Genomic DNA, 10,414 nt, shown 5'->3' on the forward strand with positions numbered 1-10,414 from the left:
TAAGGCACTGCATCGCAGTGCTAGCTGTGCCACCAGAGATTCTGGGTTTGCGCCCAGGCTCTGTCGTAACCAGCCGCGACCGGGAGGTCCGTGGGGAGACGCACAATTGGCCTAGCGTCGTCTGGGTTAGGGAGGGCTTGGCCGGTAGGGATATCCTTGTCTCATCGTGCACCAGCGCCTCCTGTGGCGGGCCGGGTGCAGTGCGCGCTAACCAAGGTTGCCAGGTGCACGGTGTTGGGGAGAAAAAGGGGTAAAAAATAATAATAATAATAAAATAAAAAAACAACCACTGAATTGCATAGCGCCACATTCAAATAATGTTACTACAAATATTTATATTCATGAAATCACAAGTGCAATATTGCAAAACACAGTTTAGCATTTTGTTAATCCACCTGTCGTCTCAGATTTTGAAAATATGCTTTACAGCGAAAGCAATCCAAGCGTTTGTGTAAGTTTATCAATCGCTCGACAAAATATTATGTACACTTAGCATCAAGTAGCTTGGTCACGAAAATCAGAAAAGCAATCAAATTAATCATTTATCTTTGATGGTCTTCGGATGTTTTCACTCACGAGACTCCCAGTTACACAATAAATGTTCCTTTTGTTCCATAAAGATTATTTTTATATCCAAAATACCTCCGTTTGTTTGGCGTGTTATGTTCAGAAATCCACAGGAAAGAGCGGTCACGACAACGCAGACAAATTCCAAATAATATCCGTAATGTCCACAGAAAAATGTCAAAAGTTTTTTATAATCAATCCTCAGGTTGTTTTTAAAATATATAATCGATAATATATCAACTGCAACTGTCTTTATCAGTAGGAGAGGGAGAGGCAATGGCTGCCCAAACTCTGTTGCGCGAGCAAAACTCATGCGAACACCTGACGCGATGTTATCTTTCTCGCTAATTTTTCAAAATAAAAGCCTGAAACTATGTCTAAAGACTGTTGACACCTTGAGGAAGCGATAGGAAAAGGAATCTGGTTGATATCCCTTTAAATGGAGCGAAGGCAGGCTATGGAACATGGAGCTTTCAAAATAGAAACCACTTCCTGGTTTGATTTTCCTCAGGTTTCGCCTGCAATATCAGTTATGTTATACTCACAGGCAATATTTTGACAGTTTTGGAAACTTTAGAGTATTTCTATCCTAATCTGTCAATTATATGCATATTCTAGCATCTGGTCCTAAGAAATAGCCCGTTTACTTTGGGAACGTTATTTTTCCAAACATGAAAATAGTGCCCCCTAGCTTCAAGAGGTTAAACCCTTTCCGTTTCCTTACAGTTCCTGCCACTCATCTGCTCCATGCCCTCACCCAGGGGATGTAGGCTGGGGGTTCTCCCATCATGACGCAATGACCCTGACCTTCCCCTCCCCTGTGACTCACCAAGCACCAACATTTCCCACAAACACCCATGTGGTTTCACTAAAATCATGCTGGCCAGTATCTACTGCCTGGCCAGGTATCATGCATTCCTGACATATTCTAAATGTAATTCAATAAACGCTTTATCACACATTTTTCCAGGTAGGGAATACAGCTGTGTTGATGTTGGTAGATGTTAGTTTTATATTTAGGCAACTAACCGTGTAAAGGTTATGGGACATTTTGGGCCAATTTAAAAAAAAAAAATTGGTTAGAAATCCTAACACAGCATAAATAATATGTAATGTTTATTTGTGTCTCATGCATCTCGTCACAAGATATCCTCAGTGAGCGTTAACTAATGAGCACAACACGTTCAGACTTTGTTGACTTACAGTAGCAGGTATCAAAACATTTCCAAATGAGGTGTTACTGGTTCCCAGTGTATTCCAACACAGTACATGCTTTGTATAGGGAGAGACAAAAACTTCAATGTGTCCACTGTTATTAGTGTGACAGATCATGAAAACACTGTATTCAATATGGTGCTACGGTTGGCGTTATAGGGGGATATGATGGTTTTATGTCACATGGTGAAACTATATTTCTACATTGTTTGATTAACCATTATTAACTGACAAGTACTAGGACCTATTTTAAGCTCTCCTCATAGAGAGAGCTTGGCACTGTGTTTATATGAGAGAGGACCACACCCATCCTCAGGGCCCTCCCCCTCCTCCTACGTTTAAAATGTGTTCAGAGTGATAGCCTTAAGGAGCCCACAAACAAAACGTCCCAGCTACAAGGGTCTTACACTGCCTCCTAAGATCCATATATAAACCATCACACTAGAGCACAGAGATATATAGAAGACTCAAGGGAAGAGTGACGTTTTACATTCGTGGACTTGGAGTCTTCAGAGTTAACAGGTTTGTTTTGCTGAGACCTGAGGACACTTGTTGGAGAAGCATTTCTGAACTTTGCACAACACAGCACAGCTTTTGAAAAGAATGGCGCAACGACAGAACTCCGACAAAGACCCGACTATTGAACTCTTCATAAAGGTCAGTATTTTGTTCATCCTTTAGTTTAGAATAAGAAAATAATAATTTGTATTAATTCTAACATAGTCTATGCATATCATTTCAACAATATGTGAAAATATGTAAATCGTGTGATGATTGTAATACAGAAAAACATACCGCAAAATTGTTTCATGTGAAAGCTAATGAAATGTACAAGATGTAATGTAAAGCTTCAGTCACTTCAGCCATAGCCTCTATTTCACAGAATGGCTCAATGCTTGTAGTGTTGTGTTAGGTAAACACTGGCATCTGAGCAAGATTTCATGTTCACTTCACAGCACTCTGAGAGTGTGTGTGTGTGTGTGTTTTTTTTATTTTATTTTACTTGCCTAGTTACCTTTATTTAACTAGGCAAGTCAGTTAAGAACAAATTCTTATTTTCAATGACGGCCTAGGAACAGTGGGTTAACTGCCTGTTCAGGAGCAGTTAACAGGGGCAGTTAAAACGACAGATTTGTACCTTGTCAGCTCGGTGATTTGAATTTGCAACCTTCCGGTTACTAGTCCAACGCTCTAACTACTAGGCTACCCTGCCACCCTGTGTGTGTGTGTGTGTGTGCGTGTGTGTGTGTGTGTGTGTGTGTGTGTGTGTGTGTGTGTGTGTGTGTGAGAGTGAGGGTGTGTCAGTGAGAGTGAGGGTGGCCTTTATCACTGTGTAATGACACCAGACACTGGAGGCCACCTTATCACCACATGCCCTAGAGGAGCAGGCGGCACACATGGAACGCCTGGCCCCCCCCCCTGAGGCAGGCACACACACACACGCTCTAACACACATGCACATTCTGAAAACTGAAATAAGATTGCAAATAAGTAGATATGGACTGTATCTTTGTAAAGTCATATACGTACAGTACATAATGGTACATATTTGAAGCACACACACACACACACACACACACACACACGCAAAGAACCATCCCATTTGTTTATCCATACCAGAGGTAGAGTAGCGTTGGTGGGTCAGTAATCAGACTCTGTGGAATAGGTGGGTATTGAGGAGAGCCCATGTCAATTTCTGTAAGCTTCCTCTCCAACTCAATGCCTGCTTTTCCTCTCAAGTAGCAGTTCCTAAAATAACCCAGCCAGTCCCAACACTACAAGTGCGTGTATTTGTGTCTTTGATCATGAGATGAATATGAATTGCATGATAGGACAGGAGATCAGGACTTACTGTAATAGATAACATGGACAATGTCAACATCAACCATTGGAATTTGAATAGGGCTCCCTATCTTATGTGTGACCATGAGTCTTCTGTGTTTGAGGAGTTATCGTATATTTCTGTCTGTGAAATAAACTACCACTAAACTAGCCTGGTCCCAGATGTGTTAGTATTGTTTTGCCAACTACTATGGTCATTGTTTGGTGTGACAATGACCCTAGGAGTTGGCAAGACAGCACAAACAGATTTGGCAACAGGCCATAACAAAACCTAAACTAAAAAAATAATGCTGCTTGTCTTTCAGGCTGGCCACGATGGAGAGAACATGGGCAACTGCCCCTTCTGCCAGAGGCTCTTCATGGTCCTGTGGCTAAAAGGAGTCAAGTTCACCGTGACAACCGTCGACATGAGGAAGTAAGCCCCCGCCTCCCTGGCTTCCCGCCCTTCCAATTCCTGTTCATCTGTTTAAAGGTCGCTCACACAGGGCTCTATAAAGAGTTCAGCAAGAACAAGGATGTTTTTCAGAAACCAAACTGTTTAATGGAGTTTGATACAGAGAGGTGATAGAGGGCGGGGCTTGAAAAACTAAAACATTTGCAGAAAGGAGAAAGAGCTCTGTGTAGAATTGAACAAACACCTTTTCTTAATCCATCCCCTTTCTTGTGTAAAATTCTCAGGCCCATTACCGGTGAGCAAATAGGATCAGGAAACGTTGAAAGGATGCTGATAATTGAGTGATTGAGGAGCCACTCCCATGCCAGTGTGTTTTACTTACTGAATCATAGATTGCTGGAATCATGGCTTGATAACCTTTGTGTTCGTTGTGACTGTGTCAATGAATGATTAAGCATGGTATCTGTTGAAATAAAAGCTGGAATGATCCCATATATGACCATGTCTACTCCCTTTCTTTTTCCTGCCCGTTGCCAACCTCTCCAACCAACCCTGCCCTGGTACACTCTAGAAAACCAGCAGAGCTGAAGGATTTGGCACCTGGGACCAACCCTCCGTTCCTCCTGTACAACGGCACCCTCAAGACGGACTTTATCAAGATCGAGGAGTTTCTGGAACAGACATTGGCCCCTCCCAGGTAAAGTATTATTATATTAAAGAAAAAGTGAATGGCACTAACCTTCTTCAAACAAACTCATACTCCTCTCGTCCCACTCCCTTCAGGTATCCACACCTTAGCCCACTCAGCAAAGAGTCCTTTGACGTGGGCGCTGACATTTTCGCCAAGTTTTCCGCTTTCATTAAGAATAGACCAGCCAACAGTACTTGTAAGTAAAGTTTCAGTCAGTCCACATTCATGTTTTAGATTAGACAATGTCTTATGAGGCAATGGAAAATATGACAATTAAATATACTAATGGAATTCCAACAATGCCCATGATTCATTTATTAAAGCACACTGGCAATGATGTATGCCTTAATGAAATGCTGGTTTGATGTGAATTTTAGGGCCCAGCCCAAGCCTACTCCTGGTCTGTATAGCATACTCAATAGAGAATCTCAACTGAAAGTGCTTTTTTTTATCCATAAGGAATATCTCCAAAGCTCCAGACCTGTCTGACATACATGCCTGTGTCTCTCTAAATCCATAGTCCATGAGAAGGCGCTGCTGCGGGAGTTCAAGCGTCTGGATCTCTACCTGACCTCCCCCATCCCTGAAGAGATTAACCAAAACTCCATAGAAAACATCCTTGTCTCCAAGAGGAAGTTCCTGGATGGCAACCATCTCACCCTGGCAGACTGCAACCTGCTGCCCAAGCTGCATGTCATCAAGGTGAAATAAATAGGCAAATGACATAAACGGTTTGAAATATGAATTTGATTATTTTCTGGTATTAGGCATGTCTTATGACTATACTACACAACCTATGCAATGACAGGGCCCATCCTTACTTTCTAATCCTTACTTTCTAATCATTTTGGGGTGGCAGGTAGCCTAGTGGTTAGAGCGTTGGGCCAGTAACTGAAAGGTTGCTAGATCAAATCTCCGAGCTGACAGTGTAAAAAATCTGAACAAGGCAGTTAACTCACTGTTCCCTGGTAGGCAGTCATTGTAAATAATAATTTGTTCTTAACTGACTTGCCTAGTTAAATAAAGGTTCAATTTAAATAAACTTTAAAAAATCCTAGGAGAAGTATAACTCCATTTTTAACCATTGGGAACATTCTCTAATATGACTATTATTGTTTATAATGTCTCACAATTCAACTGTTTTGGTTTGGTTTTATTTGGTTTGGTTTTATTTGATAGATTGCTGCCAAGAAGTACTGTGACTTTGACATCCCGGTCCAGTTCACTGGTGTATGGAGGTACCTGAACAATGCCTACGAGAGGGAGGAGTTCAGGCAGACCTGTCCTGCCAACATCGAGATCGAGAAGGCTTACCTGGACGTAGCCAATAAGAGGCTGTAAACCTATAAACAATCATTAGCCAACAATTACACAACCATTACACAACTATTACACAACATTTCCTCTTTTACTGTTACCATGGAAATGGTAAGCCATTCACAAAACATGAAGGAATTTTGGGAGGGGCCAGCAATCATTATTGAAATATCTCATGTCAACTGTTTAATAATCAACATTTATAAATTCCTGTGTGAGGATGCAGATAGGCATTCTAGAAATCAAAGTTCACAAAGAGACCCCCTCCTGCTTAATGTGCATTAGGTTAATTTAGCACTAGGGCATGCACAAGATGAACGACAATGCCATATGTTTTACAGATTGTGTAATAGTAGGCTGCTACAGTAACTAAGGTCTATGTATGAAGACAAGTACAGACTATTTATTTCATGTAATTATACTGGCAAATTTCATCATATGCCACACTAAATAGGCCAAGTGTGCAATTTGACTGTTTATCTAATTTAGTGAGTTTCTTTGTCCATAGTGTAAATATATATTTCTTACCTTGTTGTTTATGACCTGCACACCCATACTACAAGAATATATGAGTGTATTCTAATTATGTTTATGTGTGATTGAAACTAGTGATACAAAACCTATTGTTGAGTTACCATTACCACTCATAATATTAAGCTCTCACGAACAAGACTGCAGTCAATTAGCATGTAAATAAGTTTAGGTATCAGGAAAATATGCTTTACTATAATACAGTACACCTGTTCAAACTATGATGTGAAAGAAAATGTCTGACCCTTGAGTGTGTCTGTATGCTTGTTTGTATGTGTGTGTGTGTGTGTGTGTGTGTGTGTGTGTGTGTGCGTGCGTGCGTATGTGCGTGCGTGTGTGTGTGTGTTTGCTGATCATTTCAAAGCATCCCATATACAGTATATGCAGTCAGTGATTTATGTGGTATGATTACACAAAATATGTATTTACTGTGCATTTCTAAATTAGTCAACTAAAATATAGTTGACGTCTAATTTTAGTGTTTAATGTTATTGACTTTATTCTGCTTCCAAGCATTGGTTCGAGGCATATACGTTGTGTATTTGTATAGAAATTGATATGCAATCTTACACAGTGTTGGTCTCTCAAAAACAAAGTTGTTCCGTTCAATCCACATGATATATTTCATTTTATTGTCAGCCAGTCTCAACGCAAGGCCCTTGTCAACCGGATTAAAAAATATATTTTCATAAATAATTTAGTCTAGGGTTATAAGTATAAACATTGTATTGGGGACGTACGTTTAATATGTAATAAGGGACACAGCTTGTTGTCCAGGCATCTTCGAAACGTCTCTTATCCTCCTTCACCGCACAGCTTCTAGTTGGTCACACAGTATTTCCAGAAGCATGCTATCCAGGGAAGAAAGCGACAAAGATAGACACATGTCAAGATTCTGTGCATCAATTCTTTCTTCATGAGTCCTATCATGTTACATCATATACTGTTTGTTTCCTGCTAGGCTATACCCACCGGGCACAGACGTTAATTCAACGTCTATTCCACATTAGTTCAATAAACAACATTGCTTCAACCACTGTGTGCCCAATGGGTAGTTACTCCATCTCACCTTCGACGAGACAGTCCTTAGTTAAACATCCTTACCAAACACTTTATTGCATTGTAAATATGCCAGCATATACAGTGGGCGGCAAAAAAGTATTTAGTCAGCCACCAATTGTGCATGTTCTCCCACTTAAAAAGATGAGAGAGGCCTAATTCTCATCATAGGTACACTTCAACTATGACAGACAAAATGAGAAAAAAAATCAAGTATTTGGTCACCTACAAACAAGCAAGATTTCTGGTTCTCACAGACCTGTAACTTCTTCTTTAAGAGGCTCCTCTGTCCTCCACTCGTTACCTGTATTAATGGCACCTGTTTGAACTTGTTATCAGTATAAAAGACACCTGTCCACAACCTCAAACAGTCACACTCCAAACTCCACTATGGCCAAGACCAAAGAGCTGTCAAAGGACACCAGAAACAAAATTGTAGACCTGCACCAGGCTGGGAAGACTGAATCTGCAATAGGTAAGCAGCTTGGTTTGAAGAAATCAACTGTGGGAGCAATTATTAGGAAATGGAAGACATACAAGACCACTGATAATCTCCCTCGATCTGGGGCTCCATGCAAGATCTCACCCCGTGGGGTCAAAATGATCACAAGAACGGTGAGCAAAAATCCCAGAACCACACGGAGGGACCTAGTGAATGACCTGCAGAGAGCTGGGACCAAAGTAACAAAGCCTACCATCAGTAACACACTACGTCGCCAGGGACTCAAATCCTGCAGTGCCAGACATGTCCCCCTGCTTAAGCCAGTACATGTCCAGGCCCGTCTAAAGTTTGCTAGAGAGCATTTGGATGATCCAGAAGAAGATTGGGAGAATGTCATATGGTCAGATGAAACCAAAATATAACTTTTTGGTAAAAACTCAACTCGTCGTGTTTGGAAAAACATCACTGCTCTAGAGGAGATCTGCATGGAGGAATGGGCCAAAATACCAGCAACAATGTGTGAAAACCTTGTGAAGACTTACAGAAAACGTTTGACCTCTGTCATTGCCAACAAAGGTTATATTACAAAGTATTGAGATAAACTTTTGTTATTGATCAAATACTTATTTTCCACCATAATTTGCAAATAAATTCATCAAAAATCCTACAATGTGATTTTCTGGATTTTTTTTCTCATTTTGTCTGTCATAGTTGAAGTGTACCTATGATGAAAGTTTACAGGACTCTCTCATCTTTTTAAGTGGAGAACTTGCACAATTGGTGGCTGACTAAATACTATTTTGCCCCACTGTATATGGTATTTTCTTAAGTTGTTGACGCGATACTGTGCTTTCAATTGTCCTCAGCAAACACCTGCTCTTACTATGATCCTAAGGAACACATGAGTAAAGGTGTTGCGACAGAGTCGGTCCAGGATAACGTTGATTTTACTCACCTCTCTTGTTAGTTTTCGGCAAGTTCTGCTCAGAACGAAGGAAGCCCGGAGAGCGAAGCTTGTCGGCTGCAGCGAGCTTCAACACCACCACCTTCAGATCATCAACCTAAAAAAACAGACAGAATATATTTTATTACACATTGATCCATATAGAATGTAATAGAATGGAACAGGTTCACCAGAGGGTTCTTTTGTATCACACAGTCAATAGAAATGTCTAGCACACTTACCATGTTGACAAATTTATCCTGCTGCACAGAATCTTTAGCTCCTGAAGGAAAATTGAGAAAATAAACCCAGTAAATATAGACCTCATCACGTTATATGGGTGACTAGCTGCTTAGAATAAAACCAACTGTCCTTTTGACTAACTCCTCTGCATATGGCAAAGAGTCATGGGATATCAGAACATTCACGTCCAATCCTTGGTATCTTCATTGAAGGTTTCGTCTCTCCTCACCTGCTTTATTCCATGTATCCCTGACTCCATCGCGCTGCAGCAGGAGAGAGTAGAAATTCTTTACCTCTCTTTGGTCAGTCAATTCAGTGTTCTCTCCATCCTCCACCTCTGCCACCAACTGCTGGATCAGCACTGCTCAGACCAAACAGCTCTCAATAATCAAACAGTATTATCTCAGTACTGAGATTCACACCATTGCTGAAAGTTCCAGTAAACCCAATGTCATGTTACTCAGAACTGGTGTTAAAAATCCAGACTCCGAGTGAAGTTAACTATCAAAATAGCTATTGCCTTCAATGTTCTCAGAGGAAAATCTATCCCCATTTGTCATCTATGGTAGACCCACATTATCAGACAAAAGTTTGCACACACATACTCATTCAAGGGTTTTTCTTTATTTTTACTATTTTCTACGTTGTAGAATAATAGTGAAGACATCAAAAATGTGAAATAACACACATGGAATCATGTACTAACCAAAACATTTGTCTATGTACACTGACGACTCAACAGTACGCATGTCGGCTGCAACAGGCAGTTTTAGAATGGGTAACTGGCAATAGGCTGGTGATAAATATCTCAAAAACTAAAAGCATAATTTTTGGGACAAATCACTCGCTAAACCTCGTTTAGATCTATTATTGAATAATGTGGCTATTGAGCAAGTTTAGAAGACTAACCTGCTGGGTGTAACCCTAGATAGCAAGCTTTCATGGTCAAAACATACTTAATGGTTGCTAAAACGGGAAAGGTTTGTCCATGATTGGGCATTGCTCTGCCTTCTTGACATCCGTGTTGACCAGACTGGACTACTGCCCAGCTGTGTGGTCATGTAAGGCAAAGAAAGACACAGGACAATTGCAGTTGGTCCAGAACAAAGCAGAACGTATCGCACTTAGATGTACACAGACAGAAAGTGTCAGTAACATGCATGTCAGTCC

At 40.7% G+C, this 10,414-nt stretch overlaps 1 protein-coding gene and 1 long non-coding RNA gene across 2 annotated transcripts; one reads left to right on the top strand and one right to left on the bottom strand.

Moving 5' to 3' along the window:
• Window positions 1-1,293: 1,293 nt before the first annotated feature.
• Window positions 1,294-7,590, top strand: LOC110488963 (chloride intracellular channel protein 2). Its single transcript, XM_036943132.2, has 6 exons — window positions 1,294-2,439; window positions 3,930-4,039; window positions 4,590-4,715; window positions 4,802-4,905; window positions 5,230-5,411; window positions 5,889-7,590. Exons 1-6 carry the CDS (start codon window positions 2,386-2,388, stop codon window positions 6,048-6,050), a joined length of 738 nt encoding a protein of 245 aa, XP_036799027.1. The 5' UTR covers window positions 1,294-2,385; the 3' UTR covers window positions 6,051-7,590.
• A 1,351-nt stretch (window positions 7,591-8,941) lies between these two features.
• On the bottom strand, window positions 8,942-9,993 carry LOC149978320 (uncharacterized). The gene is made up of 4 exons (XR_016486182.1): window positions 9,990-9,993; window positions 9,474-9,605; window positions 9,244-9,284; window positions 8,942-9,119 (listed from the first exon to the last, which is right to left on the bottom strand). It is a non-coding gene; the product is annotated as an uncharacterized LOC149978320 (long non-coding RNA).
• Between the last annotated feature and the right edge of the window lie 421 nt (window positions 9,994-10,414).

Source organism: Oncorhynchus mykiss, chromosome 14 (genome assembly GCF_057628025.1).
Source record: "Oncorhynchus mykiss isolate SJ-2025 chromosome 14, ASM5762802v1, whole genome shotgun sequence".
Classification (NCBI taxonomy): Eukaryota; Metazoa; Chordata; class Actinopteri; order Salmoniformes; family Salmonidae; genus Oncorhynchus; species Oncorhynchus mykiss.